The sequence below is a fragment of the Homarus americanus genome, unplaced genomic scaffold (assembly GCF_018991925.1).
Source record: "Homarus americanus isolate GMGI-L3 unplaced genomic scaffold, GMGI_Hamer_2.0 scaffold6317, whole genome shotgun sequence".
In the NCBI taxonomy this organism is placed as follows: Eukaryota; Metazoa; Arthropoda; class Malacostraca; order Decapoda; family Nephropidae; genus Homarus; species Homarus americanus.
In genome coordinates, this window is record NW_024730668.1 from 11595425 (window position 1) to 11616071 (window position 20647).

The window sequence follows — 20647 nt, forward strand, 5'->3', positions numbered from 1 at the left end:
CAATGGCGACTGATGATGGAGTTGACGGAGGAGATCTACCCATCTTGATTTTACACGAACGCACTTATTTCCATTTAATCGATCACTTGATACTCACTGCACCATGGAGATGTTCGGGTACTTGGTTCTAACTACAGGAGCGAATGTAAACACCTGTAGAGTTCTGTAGGTTCTTATTAACGGAAATATACAGGAGTGCGCTCACAAGCGCAGGTAGTCCTTACACTCCTATAGGGGTCAACTGACCTCACTCTGACCTCTCAGGCGACATGTGGTAAGTGGTACATTAGCAGCTTCCAGATGTCGCCAGGCACATTTATCTAAGCGTGTGGTGACATGAAACAGGGGCATTGCCACACGCTACTGACTAGAGAAATAATGTGTATATATAGAGTACATACATGGTATACATACAACATTCATAATATACATACAAATACTTTACTGCAAATCTTTAAACTTAGCTGAATTTAAATGCACTTGGACACAACGCGAAACAACACAGTAAAAGAAAAAACGACATTAATGGTCTGAAATATTGGTTCAGGTGTAAAGGTCGGTTCACACTAGGTTGTTTTGACGGCCGTCTCTGACGTAGGTAGTGTCAGAAAGGAAAGTGAAATATAGATTTACGCATGAATAAATTATTAGTGAAACGACTGTGATCCTATGCGATTACGCAAGGTAATAAGATGAGGCCCTACTTTACTGCAGTTAAATAATTTCACCAAACAGGGAGGTACCACCGCCTGGGAATATATTGGAAGCTTAATGTACTGTCTAATGGTAAACCCTGCTGCTACACGGCATCACGAAAATTGTGATCAAGTCCCAGGTTGTTGATCTGTCTTTCTGCCACATTTACACACAATTGCAGGATCTCAATTCTCTCTTACTATTGACAACACAACATATATGACCGTACTCATTCTTGATCTACTCCATTCTTTCTATTCTTTTATTCTTCTATGATGTCAGTTGACAATAATATTAAAGCGGGGCCTTCTCGTGTGGGTCCCGCTGGTCGGGAAGGTTTTGAACCCCAGGGCCGACATGATCATCATCAAACTACAGGGGCCTCAACTGACGTCACCGTGGTTGCTGGAGGATCGTCATTTTTCACACTTCATTTTTCCATCATTCGCGGCCTGAGATCCAATTTTCCTTCTGTGAAGCACCATCTGTTAACCTCTTCCCCTAACCTCTTACTACTATCTGAACTTCAACTGACCAAAGCACCTTTACCCAAACCTTTTCAAGTCTCCAACTACAACCTTTATACCCCTTTCCGTTCTAAGGAAGGTTGATGTGCCAACTGCAACACACCTACAACTAATAGCTCGACTCACGGATCTTGAATATTCCCTTTATGATGTCAGCTGGCTCAAAATTTCTCTACCGACTATGAATATTTTCCTTTATTTTCTATACTGTTCTCCCAACTGTATCAACTATTTAGAAATCTTTGACATGAGTCGTTGCTATCTAAACATCCCATCTCCGAGATCCTCTAACTAGGGGATTTCAATGTACATCACAGAGTGTGGCTTAGCTCTGCAAGGGATGACCTAGGTGGAGCTGAGGCACTCTCTTTTTCCTTACTTAATGATCTGAAGCAAATAATTAAACACCCTACACGCGTTCCTGGTCGACACGATCAACTTACTAACAACCTTGATCTTTGTTTTACCTCTAATCCTTTACACTATTCATACTCAATTTCTGCCACCTAGGGTCTTCTAATCGCAATCTTATTTCTCTTTAAACTGGGCACGACTAACTCCCCCACGTCCCTCTAAACGCCAACTATGGCACTATCGGAGGGCAAACTGGCAATCCTTGCGAGAATTCTTCTCCGACTTTCCTTGGGATGAATGCTGCTTTTCCACTCGGGATGCCTCGGTATGTGTTGACAACATTGCTGGGGCTATAAAGAGTGGTATGAGTGCATTTATCCCATCTTCAACCAAAATTTTCATTTTCCAATCATGGTTTGGTCGCTCCTGCTCTCTTGCATGTAGGGAGAGAAATAGGGCATATCAAGTTATGAAACTATCTCCTTTCCTGTTACCCACGCCTCTTTCATTACTTCTAGGAATTGTTATAAGGCTATTCTTCGTAGGGTCAAATGGAATTTTAGAAAAAGAAAGACCGCTGTCCCGACTATCTCTTCTTCTAGTAAATCCTTCTCGTCTTTAACCAAAAAATCTGTAATAAATTCAGCACTCCCACCGTTTCCTCCTCTCTTTCGACCTGATGACTCTATAGCCAACTCTCCCCCTGATAAAGCCAATCTCGTTGGCACCTTATTCTCCTATAACTCCATCTATGACGATTCCAACTCTATCCCTCCCACTCCTGCTCCTCCTACTGAACCTACGCACTTTCCTATAATCTCCACTCGTAGAGTCGCTGGTGTGTTATCCATGTTGGATGTCAATAAGTCGCATGGACAGGACGGAATACCCCCTCGTGTTCTGAAGGAGTGTGCTGAAGTTCTGGCCCCTGTGCTTGCTCGCCTCTTTCGCCTTTGCCTCAAAACCCAAATTTTTCTTTCTTCTTGGAAGCATGCCTCGGTTCTACCCATCCCGAAGAAGGGTGACCATTCCAATCCCTCTAACTATCACCCCATTGCCCTAACTTCATCCCTCTCTAGGATTTATGAAACTATCTTAAACTCTCACTTTCCCTGTCACCTTGAACGTCATTCTCTTTTGTCGGCTCACCAGTTTGGCTTTCGCCAAGCGAGATCTACTGGTGATATGCTCTCCTACTGCACCCACCTTTGGTCATCCTCTCTTAGGGATTATGGGGAAACTTTCGTCGTGGCCCTCGACATCGCCAAAGCATTTGACAGGGCATAGCACAAGTCTTTGCTTTCTAAACTTCCCTTTTATGGTTTCTCTCCCCCACTTTGTTCTCTAATTTTAAGCTTCCTTCAGAACCGATCCATGGCAGTTGTTGTCGCGGGATCAATCTCTCGCTCTTTCTCTACCAATAGTGGTGTCCCAGAGGGTTCGGCTCTTTCTCCTACTCTCTTCCTTCTTTTTATCAATGATTTACTTTAAACTACGACTAACTCTATTTATTCTTACGCTGGTGATTCTACTCTTCACTCTACTTCACATTTTCCCCTTCCCCCTAATTTTCAAACTAGTTCTGTTTCTAGAGCTGATATCATTAAATCTATCAATGCAGATCTGTGCAGCATTTCCGAACGGAGAGGTAGAAACCTGGTTAAATTCAATAGTAATAAAACTCAGCATTTACTAATTACACTTTGCAAATTAGATAATCTCCCACCAATCACATTTCAGGACGCAATCATTCTGCCAAATTATAAAATAGATATGCTAGGCCTCACCATTTTCTCTAATATATCATGGAAGCCACACATCCTCAGCAGTGCTAAAGCTGCCTCCCGAAAGCTGGGAATGCTGTACAGATGCCGTAGCTACTTCAATCCTAAGCAGTTGCCTCTACGTATATAAGGGATTCATTCGTCCGAACTTGGAGTATTGCTCTCATATCTGGAGTGGCTCTTCGTCTGTCCAACTGTTAGATAGGGTGGAATGAAAGGCATTTCGTCTTATTAACTCTCCTCCTTTACTGTAGTATATAATCGTTCTTCCCTTTCTCTTCGCCGCAATGTTGCTTTACTCTCTCTCTTTTACAGGTACTTTAACGGGCAATGTTCGGTGGATTTGGCATCCTTTGTACCGCCGACAAGGGTGTGGGCTCGTAACATTCGTCTTGCCCGCGGTGCCCACCGTTTCTCTGTGGATGTCGGTCACACTAGAATAACCCGTTATAGTACTTCCGTCTCTCCTCACACAGCCAAACTGTGGAATGCTCAGCCTTCTTCTGTGTTTCCATACCCATACAATCTGTCTCAAGTAAAAAAGATGGTTTTCCAACATCTCCGTGGTGTAGATTAATATAATCTTTTTCTTTTATATTTGTAATTCCTTTTTACCCTTATTTTTTCGGTCTCTAGGCCCCGTTGTGGTTCGATGTCAATGACCTGTGCCCGGGTGGGCTATTTCCCATAAAAAAAAGAAGAGAGTAGTCTCTGCAATGATTCAGTGCAATATACTTGTACAGGCAAATAACAAAAAGTATATCATATGTTTAATCGTGTTACTTGCCGTTAATGGACAACAGATGGTGTTGAATGTAGTCCTGGTAATAGGTTATAATTCAAAATTCCTTAATACCACCATAAAATGTAATGGCTAAAACAGTAACACAACTAATTTGTCCCTGCATATTAGCATCGTTGACAATATTCAGGCAAGTTTAGATAATCTAAAATCGTATCCGAAAAATATAACAAAATATGAAATCTTAGCTTGAGATAGACGTGACTCCTGGATCGCCAGGCTTGATTGTTTAAGCCATCATAACTTCTGATGCCTATTTGAGGATCATTCTTTTATTATGTCTTATACACAGAAGAAATAAAAAATGTAGACGCAATGTTCATTGTCTGAAGATTTTGGAACATCGAAAACCTAGGAAGGTAACTGTTACGTCTCCTGGATTTGGATACGTCCTGTCTTCCCCATACCTGAAACCTGTTCCCCTCACGTACAGTATGTGTTTCGGTGTGTCCATGTGACCATTTACGCGAGAAAATATCTTAGGCATTAAATGGTTTATCTTATAAGCAACAAACTGCAATGGTTTTAATTTAGTAGCCAAGGTAATCATATTTTTTCTTTTTTTTTTACCTTTGACCTCCGCCCATCTGAAAAGACCACCGTTTTCGTGACGTCATCAATGGTAATGCTTGGTTTGAGAGAATTATTTCAAAATGGTTTAGTATGAACCGGGTTTACGACTTACTCTCATGGAGACTGTATCAATGAAGGCAAAGTCGCCTCCGTGTGCCTTGCAGTAGGTCCTGGCGTCATAGAAGGACCTAGCGCGTCCGCCACTATGGATGAGGTAACACTGGTCAGTACCCCCTCGATCCTGCCAGTACTTGGGGCACCGGGCAACCATCATACTCCAAGCTAATGGTGGAAAAAAAATTGGTTAATAACAGTGGACCACACCGCTACTAGCTGGTGAACCACTCACTTCACTGCCACTCCTAGATGGTGAACCTTTCACTACACTGTCATCCACTCACTACATTACACTACTACAGTAGATGGTGAACCACTCACTACACTGCTACTACTAGCTGGTCAACCATTCTCTACACTATCACTACTGCATGGTAAACCACTCAGTTTGCTACGACAACTAGATGGTGAACCACTCACTACACTATCACAACTACATGGTGAACCACTCAGTATGCTACCACTACTAGATGGTGAACCACTCACTACACTATCACAACTACATGGTGAACCACTCACTACTCTGCCAATATTAGATGGTGAACCACTCACTACTCTGTCACCCCTAGATGGTGAACCAGTCACTACACTGCCACTACTAGATGGTGAACCATTCACTGCTCTGCCACTACTAGATGGTGAACCACTCACTACACTGCCACTACTAGATGGTGAACCATTCACTGCTCTGCCACTACTGGATGGTGAACCACTCACTATATTATCACTACTAGATGGTGAACCACTCACTATAATATCACTACTAGATGGTGAACCACTCACTGTACTATCACAACTAGATGGTGAACCACTCACTATATTATCACTACTAGATGGTGAACCACTCACTATATTATCACTACTAGATGGTGAACCACTCTATATTATCACTACTAGATGGTGAACCACTCACTATATTATCACAACTAGATGGTGAACCACTCACTATATTATCACTACTAGATGGTAAAGCACTCACTGTACTATCACAACTAGATGGTGAACCACTCACTATATTATCACTACTAGATGGTGAACCACTCACTATATTATCACTACCAGATGGTGAACCACTAACTATACTGCCACTACTAGATGGTGAAACACTCACTACACTGCCTATACTATGTGGTGAACAACTCTCTACACTGCCACTACTAGATGGTTAACCACTCACTACACTCTCCCTACTATTTTTTTTTCTCTACAGGGATTATCCCACCCGGGCATAGGTCAATGACCCACATCAGGGCCGAGTGGCAAAAAGGTAATAATATTAATATTATTAATAATAATAATAATAATAATAATAATAATAATATTAATAATAATAATAATAATAATAATAATAATAATAATAATAATAATAATAATAATAATAATAATAATAATAATAATAATAATAATAATAATAATAATAATAATAATAATAATAATAATAATAATAATAATAATAATAATAATAATAATAATAATAATAATAATAATAATAATAATAATAATAATAATAATAATAATAATAATAATAATAATAATAATAATAATAATAATAATAATAATAATAATAATAATAATAATAATAATAATAATAATAATAACAATATTAATAAAAATAATAATAATAATAATAATTCATAATAAATAAAAATTGTATGCAAAAATACAAAATAATAAATAAAAATAATAAAATAATAACTAAAATAATAATAAAAATACAGAAATTTAAATATGAAAAAAAAGATCAAACGTATGTATGTTTTGTCATCAATAGTAAGAGAAACAATTTAAACCCACCAAATGAGTGTAAATGAGGCAGATCAGTAATCTGGGACTTGGTCACAATTTTTGTGATGCCACATGGTAGCAGGGTCAACCGTTAGACAATACAGGTACATTATGCTTCCAATATCTTCCCATATGGAAGTACCTCCCTCTTTGGTAGCTGCCTACTACCTACTACCTACTACCTACATGCTACATGCTGAACCACTCACCACACTGCCACTACTAGATGGTGAACCAACTCACTACACTGCCAATACTAAATGTTGAATCAGTTACTACACTGCCACTAATAGATGGTGAACCACTCACTTCATTGCCACTACTAGAAGGTGAACCACTCACTACACTGCCACTACTATATGGTGAACCCCTCACTTCACTGCCTCTCCTAGATGGTGAACTAGTCAGTACACTGCCACTACAAGATGTTGATCCACCCACTGCACTACCACTACTAAATGGTAAATCACTCACTAAACTGCTATTACTAACTGGTTAAACACTCATTATACTGCCACTAATCGATGTTAAACTACCCACTACAGTATCACTACTAGATGGTGAACCACTCACTACACATTCCCTACTAGATGGAGAACCACTCCGTACAGTACCACTACTAGTTGGTGAACCGCTCACCTCACTGCCACTCCTAGATGAAGAACCAGTCACTTCACTGCCCTACTAGATGTTGAACCACTCATTACACTATCACTACTGGATGGTGAGCCACTCACTAAACTGCTATTACTAACAGGTTAAACACTCATTATATCGTCATTAATCGATGTTAAACTACCCACTATAGTATCACTACTAGATGGTGAACCATTCATTGCACTATCACTACTAGATGATGACCCATTCACTACACTGCCATTACTAGATGGTGAACCACTCACTAAACTGCTACTACTAGCTGCTGAACCACTCACTACACTGCCACTACCAGATGTTGATCCACCCACTACACTACCACTACTAGATGGTGAACCACTCACTAAACTACTATTATTAGCTGGTTAAACACTCACTACACTGCTACTAATCGATGTTGAACTACCCACTACAGTATCAATTACTATATGGTGAACCAACACTACACTGCCACTATTAGATGTCGAACCACTCACTAAACTATCATGACTAGATGGAGAACCACTCCGTACACTACCACTACTAGGTGGTGAAGTACTCACTACACTGCACTGCCACTATTAGATGGTGAACCACTCACTACACTGCCACTACTAGATGTTGAACCACTCACTCCACTGCCACTAATAGCTGGTGAACCACTCGCTACACTACCATTGCTAGATGTTGAATCACTCACTATAATGCCACTACTAGCTGGATAATAATTCATTACACCGCCACTACTAGCTGGTGAACCACTAACTACACTGCCACTACTAGCTGGTGAACCATTCGCTATACTCCCACTACTAGCTGGTGAACCACTCATTACACAGCCACGGCTAGCTGGTAAACTCTCACTACACCGCTACTACTAATCCGTCAACCATTCGCTATACTGCCATTACTAGCTGGTGAACCACTTATTATGCCATCGCTACTAGCTAGTGAGCCACTCGCTATACTATCACTACTAGATGGTGAACCACTTAATACACTGCCAATACAAACTCGTGGCCCAGTCACTACACTGCCACTGTTAGGTAATGATCCAATCACTACACTGACACTGCTAGCAGTTGAACCACTCACTACATTATAATTACTAGATGGTCAACCACTCAGTGCATTGCCACTACTAGATGATGAACCACTCCCTACACTACCACTACTCGCCGGTGAACCATTCACTATGCTGCTACTACTAGCTGGTAAACCACTCACTACATTGCTACTACATTCTGAACTCCTCATTTCACTACCACTAATAGATGCTGAACCACTCACTACACTACCACTACTAGCTTGTGAAACACTCATATACTGCCGCTTTCTAGATGATGAACCAATCACTGCACTGCCACCACTAGATGGTGAACCAATCACTTCAATGCCCCTATTAAATGACCAACCAGTCACTACACTACCACTGCTAGCTGGCGAATCACCCATTGTGTAATCGATACTAGCTTGTCAACCACTCACTACACTACCATTACTCGATGGTAAATCACTCACTATATTGTCATAACTAACTCGAAAACCACTCACTATACCGCAGCTACTAGCTGGTTGAACCACACACTACACTGCCACTGCTAGATTGTGTACCATTCGCTATACTTCCACTACTTGCTGGTGAACCACTCACTACACTGCCACTACTAGATGGTGAACCCCTCACTACACTGCAACTTCTAGCTGGTGAGCCACACACTACACTACCTCTACTAGATGCTGAACCACTCAATGCCTCACTACAAACCCACGACTAGATTGTGAACCACTCACTACACAGCCAATACTAGATAGTGAACCACTCATTACACTACCACTACTAGCTGGTGAACATTTCACTACACTGCCACTACTAGATGGTGAAACACTCACTACCCTGCCACTACTTGGTGGTAAACCAATCACTACACTGTCACTACTAGATGGTGAACTACTTACTACACTGTCATTACAAGATTGTAAGCCACTCACTACACTACCACTACTAGATGGTGAACCACTCACTACACTGTCATTACAAGACGGTGAACCACTCACTGCACTATATGGTGAACCACTCACTATACTGTCACTACAAGATGGTGAACCACTCACTACACTGCCACTACTAGATGGTGATCCACTCACTACACTGCCACTGGTAGTTGGTAAACCACTCACTACACTGCCACTACTAGATGGTGAACCACTCACTATAAAGCCACTGGTAGCTGAAGAACCATTCACCTGACTGTCATTACACGAGGGTGAACCACTTACTACACTACGACTACTAGCTTGTGAACCACCCATTATGCCCTCGCTATTGGCTATTCAACCACTCACTACGTTGCCTCTACTAGATGGTAAACCACCCAATACACTGCCACTACTAGATTTTGAACCACTCACTACACTGCCGCTAAAGAACATAAGAACATAAGAAAATAAGGAGTCTGCAATAGGCCGGTTGGCCTGTGCATGGCAGCTCCTGTCTAGAGTTACAACCACTCTCTATCATCCGTGAATCTATCTAGCCTCCTTTTAAAACTTTCCAGCGTTCCAGCACTTACTACAAAGTTGCTAAGCTTGTTCCATTCGTCTACCACCATATTTGTGAGCCCGTTCCTTCCTATCTCCCTCCTAAACCAAAACTTATCCAACTTAAATCCGTTGCTTCGAGTCCTATCCTGATCGGATATTATAAGAACTTTATCTACATCTCCTTTATTGATTCCTTTCACCCACTTAAATACTTCTATCATATCTCCCAGCACTCTTCGTCCTTCTAGGGAATGCAAGTTTAGTTTCTTTAATCTATCTCGATATGGAAAGTTTCTAAGTCCCGGAATAATTTTCGTCATTCTTCGCTGCACCGACTCCAGTGAATTGATATCCATTCTTTAATAATGGCACCAGAACTGAACAGCATAATCGAGGTGCGGCCTGACTAGCGCAAGATATAGAGTAATTGCAATATGACCTCCGCACTCTTATTACTTACACTTCTAGATATAAAACCAAATACTCTGTTTGTCTTATTTCGAACATTAACGCATTGTTTTCTAGGCCGTAGGTCCGGGCTTACAAATACCCCTAAGTCTCTTTCACAGGTCGACTTCTGTAGGTTGATGTTGTTAAGGCTGTATACATTGATAGTAATTGTTCTTCCAATATTAATTACGCTGCACTTGCTGGTGTTGAATTTCATTTGCCATTTCTGACCACTTCTGTAGTTTATTTAAATCCTCCTGTAGTGCATTTGAATCCTGCCATGAATTAATCTGCCCCCCTACTTTGGTGTCATCCGCAAACTTGTTTATGTCACTGCTGATCCTAGTATTTAGCTCGTTTATGTAGATTATGAACAAGAGTGGGCCCAGTACTGACCCCTGGGGAACCCCACTGGTTACACAGCCCCACTGAGATTTAACACCATCTACGTTGACCCTCCGTGTTCTATCGGTGAGCCATGATTTTATCCAATTTAAAACTTTCCCTTCGATACCTTGAGCCTTAACTTTTCTCAGAATCCTCTGATGCGGTACTCTGTCAAACGTTTTGCTAAAGTCTAAGTAAATAACATCGTAATTTTCGTCATTATCTACTACCTCGAAGAATTTCTTTAAACACGTCAGCACATTTGTCAGACAAGATTTTCCCTTTGCAAACCCATGTTGAGAGTCGTAGATTAATTTGTTTTTCTCTAAATGCGATCGGATGCTATTTGCTATAATTGATTCAAGAAATTTCCCCACTACTGATGTCAAACTCATCGGCCGGTAAGTTGACGCTGATGCTCTGTCTCCCTTTTTGAATATAGGTACTAAATTTGCCTGTTTCCACAAGAATGGCACAACTCCAGTGTCAAATGATTTTGTAAATAAATTTACGAGGGGTCCGCTAATTTGTTCTTTACACTCTTTCAAAACTCGAGGGAAAATTTCATCCGGCCCTGGGGATTTTGTCTTCTTTAATTTATTTATCTTCTTAAGAACATCCTCTTTTCTGATATTGATATTCTTTAATTTCTCTTCTTCATTTCCCGTAAATATCAGTTCCACCTCTGGCATTTCCTCGTGAATTTCTTCTGTGAAAACTGATAAGAAGTAGCTATTTAATCCTTTGCTTATTTTCTCACTATCATCAATAGTTCCTCTCTCTCTGACTTTAGAGGTCCCACTTTGTCCTTGACCTTTGCCCTATATACCTGGGAAAATTCCTTGGATTCTCTTGCTATCCTGATTTCGTAGTCCCTATTTGCCTTCCTTACATTTTTCTTAACATTCCTAGACAGTTCATTATACCTATTTCTTCCGTCACTTATATTAATGTATCTCAACTCCACTGTAAAACATGCTTATAATATAAATGTAAAAAATAATTAACGAAGTGATATTTGTGGTAATATTCTCATAAGTTCTTACTAACACCATGTTACGTGTACTATTCCAGATGATACTAAATGTTACATTATGCTTCCTGAGATAAATGTACAGTATATTTCAGGGGCCACTAAGAGAGCCCAGGCTCTCACTTGGATCAGCCATGTCAATATTGTTATTATTATCTACTCTGTGTCTGTATTTTTCTGGCTAAGTAAACTGCTTCATTATAAATAGCAATATCAGGAACACTGTCCTGCAACGGTTCATGTTCACTGTGCAGATAATGTCCTAAATTTAGTAATATCTAAACTCAAAGCGAATCACTTTATTGAGATCCGTGATTATTATCATGACGTTAGTGAAATTGTTAACTTCTTTCATGTCTCTCCCCAGCTACTAAAAGTTATGGAAACATTGATAAATAAGGATTCAACATGGTAGCCATATCGACAACTGAGACTCAAGGAGTTCAGCGACACTACGTGGGTCGAAAGGCATGATAAGATAATAATATTGGAAAAGCTGTTGCCATATGTCGTACAGCAATTAAGGAGGTAATAAACTGGAAATCATATACAAACAATGCAAGAAGTCTTTTTTAAGAAAATTGATTTTGAGTTTGTCATTGCTTTGTATAATAGAAGCTGTTCTTTCGGAAACAGCCAGTGTCTCAACAACTTCAATCATCCCAAAATTGCTGTATATGTATGCTCGAATGTTCAACACAAATCAAAGTGACTGATCAAAATATTAAAGAAATGAGGAATTAGGATAGTTATTTAAAGAAATGCTAGGAACTGTGTACCTCCACAGTTTATGTAAACACCATATACCTGCATTGTCTAAATATATGAAAAAACAATTGTAAACGTATATGAAGATTTTACTGAATAATAATAATAATAATAATAATAATAATAATAATAATAATAATAATAATAATAATAATAATAATAATAATAATAATAATAATAATAATAATAATAATAATAATAATAATAATAATATTAATATTATTATTATTATTATTATTATTATTATCGGTAGTAATAGTTGTAGTAGTAGTAGTAACAGGAGCAGAAGTACTGTGGCATAGGAAGCATAGTTTATGGTTTACCAAGTAATAGTAGCAGCTGTGTTATTAGCAGGAGAAGTAGTATTAGTATCAGTAGTAACAATGAAAAAGTAGCAACAGTAATAGTAGTACTTGTAAAGTATCTAGTGCATGAAGTGATCAGTACATATCCAACTGCATTGAATTGAATTGAATTGAATTAAAACAGTTTATTTAGACAAAAAAACACAGATACAGAGTGGATAATAATAACAATATTAACATGGCTGAGCCAGTTGAGAACCTGAGCTCTCTTTTAGGCACCTGATATATACTATACAGTTATCTCAAGGAAGTATTTTGAAACATTTAGTAACATCTGGAATAGTACAATAGCATGGTGGTAATAAGAACATCTCATAATGTTACCACGGTAATCACTTCAATATTTATTTATTTTATTTATTTTTTATTTATTTTTTTTTATTTAAATTATAAGTATATACATAAATTACAGTAGAATTGAAAAACATAAGTATAATGGGGAGCAGTACAACATGCGTTGTACAGTATTAAGGTTGAACAAGAGGACAGAGCTGTCAAGATTGTGTCTAGCTAGAAAATATATTTATTGCAGTGTTAATTTCTTATCTATTTACAAGATAATTTCCGATAAAACGGTTCTGATGGTGCAATAAAAGCAGGTACTATAAATCTAGTAAGTATTACAAGAAATAATAATACTTAGACAATAGATTTTTTTTAAGAGATAATCTAAAGGAAGGAAGCGTAGTCTTTGCTCGGATGGGCGGGGGTAAGTTGTTCCACACCTTCACACCATGATATTTTATGGAGGTCTGGGACTGAGAGGAGAGCTCTGGGTGCCTTAAGTTGTATCTCTGATTATTTTGGAACCGGAAATAATTATTGTAAACAAAGAGGGCACAGCAGTAGGTGTTAATATCTTCGAATTTTAACATTTTCAATTTCGCAAATTTTTCGTTTGTGTGATCTGTTTTTTTTTCAAGTAGGTCATTGTCCGTACAACTCTCTTTTGTGCAGTAACCAGTGATTGTGTTTTTGAAGAGGCAGAGGCCCCCCATAATGTGTGACAGTGTATCACGGGTTGGTAAACAAGATCATGATAGATTTCTTTCATTGCTGTGAGCGAGTGACTGTCGAGTGTGATACATGATACCTCACTGTTTATTGATTTTACTGTGAATGGCTTGTATGTGGTTTCTCCAGTTAAGTTTCTCATCAACAATAACTCCGAGGAATTTTGTATTTAGTTCGCGTTTGAGGACTGTATTACCAAGGTAGAGGGAGTCCAGGTCTGGGGGTAAGTATTTCCTTCTGTGAAAGATCGTGTAGTGGGTTTTCTCAAGGTTTAAGGTCAGTTTATTACTTATTACGTGAACTCCCTGAGTAAATATTTTTTCATAATTATTGGAGAAACTGTGAAATACCTTACTAGATGGGCTAGTGTCATCAGATTGCTCTACAGAGCCATGGTCTGTATTTGGAGTGGGTTCTTAGTCCAGTTTGTGCTCACCTCCCCATCTCTCCTACCTGCCCCCACCCCCCCGCCCCCAATGGATTCAAACATCGCTAGAACTATATGATGCTCCCTATTTCCGAAATCGGACCTCTCCTCCTTCGTCTAGATTTGTCTAGAAGAAGCCACAAGGGACGCTTTTTTATCACTAATGATAGGCCACTACTTAACACCAACAGAAATGTCACTCCTTGCTCTATCACATAGCCTAGACAATGAGGAATGGTAATCACTAACACAAGAGTTTGCAGCCACTGAACATCAGAACTCTGTTAAGTTCATAAGAACGTAAGAACATAAGAATTGAGGAAACTGCAGCGGGCCTATTGGCCCATACAGTGTAGTTCCATTTACACCCAACCCCTATTGCTCATATATCCATCCAACCTATGTTTGAAGCTATCCAGTGTATTCGAGTTAATGATGATATTTCGTAACTTGTTCCACTCGTCCACTATTCCATTTCCAAACCAATGTTTACCTATTTCGCGCCTAAATCTAAATTTGTCTAATGTAAAACCATTGTTACGAGTTCGCTCCTGGTTGGATAGTTTGAGTACCTTTGTAATGTTCCCTTTGTTCAGCCCTGACTACCATTTATACACCTCTATCATATCGCCCCTCTCTCTACGTCTCTCGAGAGAGTGCAGATTAAGATGCTTTAACCTGTATCTGTACTCAAGGTTCCTAATGCCCGGGATTAGTTTTGTCATTCTCCTCTGAATTCTTTCCAAGGATTCTATATCCATTCTGTAATATGGTGACAAGAATTGAACTGCATAATCCAAGTGAGGTCTCACAAGAGCAAGATTTAGTTTTAGGATGACCTCGCTAGTCTTGTAACTAACACTCCTCTGTATGAACCCAAGTACCCAGGTACTTTATTAGCCTTCTTTCGAGCAAATACACATTGTTTAATTGGCTTAAGATTTCTGCTTATCATTACTCCTAAATCCTTCTCATAGTCGGATTTCTCAATAACATCGTTGTTCATCTGGTATCTCGTTTCCCTGTTTACATCTCCTATACTGAGTACTTTACATTTGTCCACATTGAATTTCATGCCGATAGAACACAGAGGGTAAGCGTAGATGGTGTTAACTCTGAGTGGGGCTGTGTAACCAGTCGGGTTCCCCAGGGGTCAGTACTAGGCCCACTCATATTCATAATCTACATAAACGATCTAGATACTGTTATCAGCAGTGACATACCCAAGTTTGCGGATGACACCAAAATAGGAGGGCTGATAAATTCAAGGGAAGATGCAAATGCACTACAGGAGGATTTAAATAAACTGCAGGAGTGGTCAAAAAATTGGCAAATGATATTCAACACCAGCAAGTGCAGCGTACTTAATATTTGAAGAACAAATACCGTCAATGTATACAGCCTTAACAACATCAACCTAGAGAAGTCGACTTGTGAAAGAAACTTTGGGGTATTTGTAGGCCCGGACCTACGGCCTTGAAAACAGTGCATTAATGTTCGAAATAAGGCAAACAGAGTATCTAGAAGTGTAAGTAATAAGAGTGCGGAGGTCATATTGCAACTATATCTTGCGCTAGTCAGGCCGCACCTCGATTTTGCTGTTCAGTTCTGGTGTCCTTATTATAGAATGGACGAGTGATCGTGGGCCCTTCGTGCCCGGTGGCGAGTCCGGTGGTGCAGTTTACCGAGGTTGTTATAATCATGGTCGTGATTGTTATAATCATGGTCCTAGTTGTTACAATCATGGTCGTGGTTGTTATAATCATGGTCATGGTTGTTATAATTATGGTCGTGGTTGTTATAATCATGGTCGTGGTTTTTATAATCATGGTCCTGGTTGTTATAATCATGGTCGTGGTTGTTATAATCATGGTCGTGGCTGTTATAATCATGGTCGTAGTTGTTATAATCATGGTCCTGGTTGTTATAATCATGGTCGTGGTTGTTATAATCATGGTCCTGGTTGTTATAATCATGGTCGTGCTTGTTATAATCATGGTCGTGCTTGTTATAATCATGGTCGTGGTTTTTATAATCATGGTCCTGGTTGTTATAATCATGGTCGTGGTTGTTATAATCATGGTCCTGGTTGTTATAATCATGGTTGTGCTTGTTATAATCATGGTCGTGCTTGTTATAATCATGGTCGTGGTTGTTATAATCATGGTCGTGGTTGTTATAATCATGGTCGTGGTTGTTATAATCATGGTCGTGATTGTTACAATAGGGGTCGTACCTGAGACTATTACAGGCAGAATAAACCCCACACCTTATCTTTAAACTCAATAAACCCAGATTAACCTCACCTAATCAACAGGATTAGAGACCATTAGGATTGTACCACCAGTACCGATACATTTCACACTGGATTAATAACAAAACATTTAATCACATTTCCAATGGCTAATGTCTTACGGATATCTTATCATGTTGTGAGTCTTACATGTCTATATAATTATGTTTTATTCTTACAAATATTTATAGTTAGTTGTGTATTGTATTGTATGGTATGGTATTGTACTGTATTGTACTGTACTGTACTGTTTTGTTTTGTTTTGTTTTGTATTGTATTGTATTACATTGTATTGTATTGCATGACAGTGGGCCCTTTGTGCCAGGTTCGCCTTCCGGCTGACAGTGTACAGCAAATGAGGGTGCGCTAAGTGCATAGACTTGCATTGTTAATTAGGGTGCGCCAAGTCCGTAGACTTGCATCGTTTTCCACCGTAAATAAAATTGTTAATTAATGCCTTCCTAAAGAAACCATCGACATGGAACCAGGTTTGTTCCACTCTACGTATTTTTCTGCGATTTTTCCACCAAATTTGATGAAAATCGATTGTGCCGTTTCAGCTGCCCAGAACAGACAGACAGACAGACAGCTAGTCCTATAGTATATTAGACAAGTGATCTTGGGCCATTCGTGTCCGGTAGCGAGTCCGGTGGTACAGTTTACCAAGGGGTGAAAGTTCGAACGCTTGTGCTTGGCTATCGCCCAATTTCCGTCCGGCTGACAGCGTACAGCGACATTGTTTTCCAGCGTAAATAAAATGGTTAATTAATGTCTTCCTAAAAAAATCATCGACAAAGGACCAGGTTTGTTCCACTCTACGATTTTTTTGCGATTTTTCCACCAAGTTTGATGAAAAACGATTGTGCCATTTCGGCTGCCCAGAACAGACACACACACGGCTAGTCCTATAGTATATTAGATATCAATTCACTGGAGTCGGTGCAGCGAAGAATAACGAAAATTATTCCGGAACTTAGAAACCTTCCATATCAAGATAGATTAAAGAAACTAAACTTCCATTTAAGTTGGATAAGTTTAGGTTTAGGAGGGAGATAGGAAGGAACTGGTTCACAAATAGGGTGATAGATGAGTGGAACAAGCTTAGCAACTTTGTAGTAAGTGCTGGAACGCTGGAAGTTTTAAAAGGAGGCTAGATAGATTCATGGATGATAGAGAGTGGCAGTAACTCTCGAGAGGAGCTGCCATGCACAGGCCAACCGGCCTATTGCAGACTCCTTAATTTCTTAGGTTCTAAAAAAATACAACATGGGTTGTATTAAGGTGAAACAAGGGGGCAGAAACAGTCAGGTTCATGTCTTCTTTTTTTTATGGGGATTACCCCTACCGGGCACAGGCCACTGACCCACATCAGGGCAAATATATAATTATTGCGATGGTAATTTCTATCTATCCACGTGACAATATAAATTATGATATAATGGTTTTGGTGGATCAATAAAAGTAAGAGTATAAAGCAAATGTTACAAAAAAATATTAATATTAAGACAATAGATATTTTTAAAGAGATGATTTAAAGGAAAGGAGCGTAGTCTTTTCTCTGATGGGTGGGGGTAAATTGATCCACTCCTTCACACCATGATATTTTATGGAGGTCTGGGAATTGATAGGAGTGCATGGGGGTGGCCTTAGTAGCTCTGGGTGTCTTATCGCTCATTATGCATTTCTTTATTGATTTTCTTGATTTTAGTATATGTTATGTATCCGTATACTGAGATGATTATATCCAAGTTTCATTTTATTCGAAAGTATATTTTTTTATTAAATAAAAGGTGAAATTCGGAAGAAGAAAATATTGAGATAACAGCCAGATCCTTCGGCCAATTATGCTGAAAAAATTACCAAATACTTCTGACATAAATTTTAAGACATCCACTTAAGTGGAATTTTGATTTTCCTTATAATTTAGGGAGGAAAAATTCCCAAATGTTTTTCCTTGTCTAGAATATATTTGTAATCTAATAATAAACAAATAATAAATCTATTCTATTAAAAAAATAATTATCTTTAAAATGACATACATTTGATTAAAATTGCGCTAGAAGTTTTGGAGTTATCTCGAGAAACTTAACAGTTTTTAGTTTTCGAGATAAGGCTCTTCAAAGTTCTTTTTTTTTTTTTTTTGCACCCATTTCTTACCTCCTCAAAATCTGTCCAATTTCTACTGGATTTTCAGGTAATTATCAGACATCATTCCCAAGCATTCACTTGACATTTTAGAGTCTATAGCTGTATACCATAGATCTGGCACCTGGTCCCCCCTTCTAAAAGGTAATATTTGCTCGACGGCCACCCTCCGAATCTACACTTGGTGATGTACGATAATTTACTAGAAATGCCAGTGAGCGCCATATGAAGTCGAATTACTGCTTTGTTTAGTAATAAACAGATTTCTACCACTAGTACTGGTATGTGTGCGCGCAACATGGTGCCCCTTGCAACATATCATGAGGGGGAGGGGGAAAGAGCCATAATTTGATTATTTTAAAGATTGTATGGCTAAAACTCTGCCACAATACTCTTGAAGCCTACACAGAGCTGGTGACTTCTTTTCTAAATATTTCGTATTTTTTCAAATATTCGCCGAAAATTACGAGCGATAACCCCGTTGTATCTCTGATTATTCCTTAACTGAAAATAATTATTGTCAATCAAGTGATTGACAGATTTATAAACAAATGGGGCACAATTTTACAACTTGTTCGTTTGTGTGATCAGTTTTTCAAGTACTGTAGGTCATTGTCCCCACAACTCTTTTCTGAGCAGTAATCAGGGGCTGTGTTTTTGTGGACCCACAGGCCCCCCTTAGTGTGTGACAGTGTATCATGTGCTGGTAAACAAGATCATAATAGATTTCTTTCATTGCTGCAAGAGTGAGTGACTGACGAGGTGATACAGGATATCCCAAGTCTTGATGTGAACACTGAAAAGGTTGATGTCCGTATCATCCCTCATGCTTTCCGTGTAACTTAAAATAATTAATCAATCGTTTTGCTGTCATCTAACACTGATGGTGAAGTTATAATCTTGTACTTGTGGGATAACCTTCATCACAATGGTTTAAAAGAACCTTGGGTCACGGAAGGAGTCAATGACCCCGCAAGATAATTATATACCTATTCATATTTTGGTTGAGAAACACCATAAGCTCTGTGCTGCTCTACCTGTCTGTATAACCTTAGAGGGTGTGACGTGGCAAGCAAAGGTGGTACCAAATATGCTGCCATCAAACCTCAACCAGCAGATTACTTTGATAATTTCGGTGAAATTCCAAATGATCAAGTCATCGAACTTATATATGCAAAGGCTGAACCAGGCACAGGTTCTAAAATGCAGATCGGCTTGAAAAAAAGTGGATGAGCTCTGTTACTGGTTGTATCATCACAGCAAGAGAATTACACTTGGACAGTTGCCTCCTACAAGGCATGTAATCAGACATCATAATTTACTGGCGGTCTTTTCTACTGATCAGCTGATTAATTGTTTAATATAAAAAACAAATTACTAAATCCAAAGTTATATGACTTTGAAGTAATCTATGAAATACTGATGCAAGCAGGTTCTGTCATTTGATACCTGAAGACTTTACATTGTTGTACACTCACCACAAAATTTCTCGACCAGTTGAGTACGACAAATTTCAGAATGATCACTATGGCTCTTGTCACCTCAGAATGGTTGGTATGCCTGGTTGCAAAGTGACTCTCAATATTTCATAATAATATACAGTATGTTGCTCGTCTTTATTTTATTTACAGGTGAAAAAAGTAATTTAATTTGCAATAAAGCGAACTCAGAAAGCAATGTTCAGATTTTTCGTTCGTTTTGTGATTTGTATGACCCTTAGAGAGTTCGAGTACTTTTTGTGGCGAGTGTACAGTCCCCCAAAAAAGTATCGTTACCTATGGGGGTCGATGTGGATTTGGTTTGGTATGCAAAGTTAGTCCACTAGTTTCAGAACAGTTGGTACAGTCGACCACAAGTATTGGTAGAGGCTTAGACCTTTATCTACTATGTAGATAAAATTATCTGGTAACATTTTCGTGCAGAGAATTGCCAGAATTTCAAAATTAC

The 20647-nt window shown here is 39.0% G+C and overlaps 1 protein-coding gene across 1 annotated transcript in view; it reads right to left on the reverse strand.

Annotated features, from left to right (window-relative positions):
- Window positions 1-20647, reverse strand: part of LOC121867235 (macrophage mannose receptor 1-like) — a 259604-nt gene that overhangs the window by 204660 nt on the left and 34297 nt on the right. Inside the window, exon 2 of the mRNA XM_042367087.1 lies at window positions 4849-5018. Within this exon, the coding sequence (XP_042223021.1) occupies window positions 4849-5018 (170 nt within the window). The remainder of the gene's footprint in view (window positions 1-4848; window positions 5019-20647) is intronic.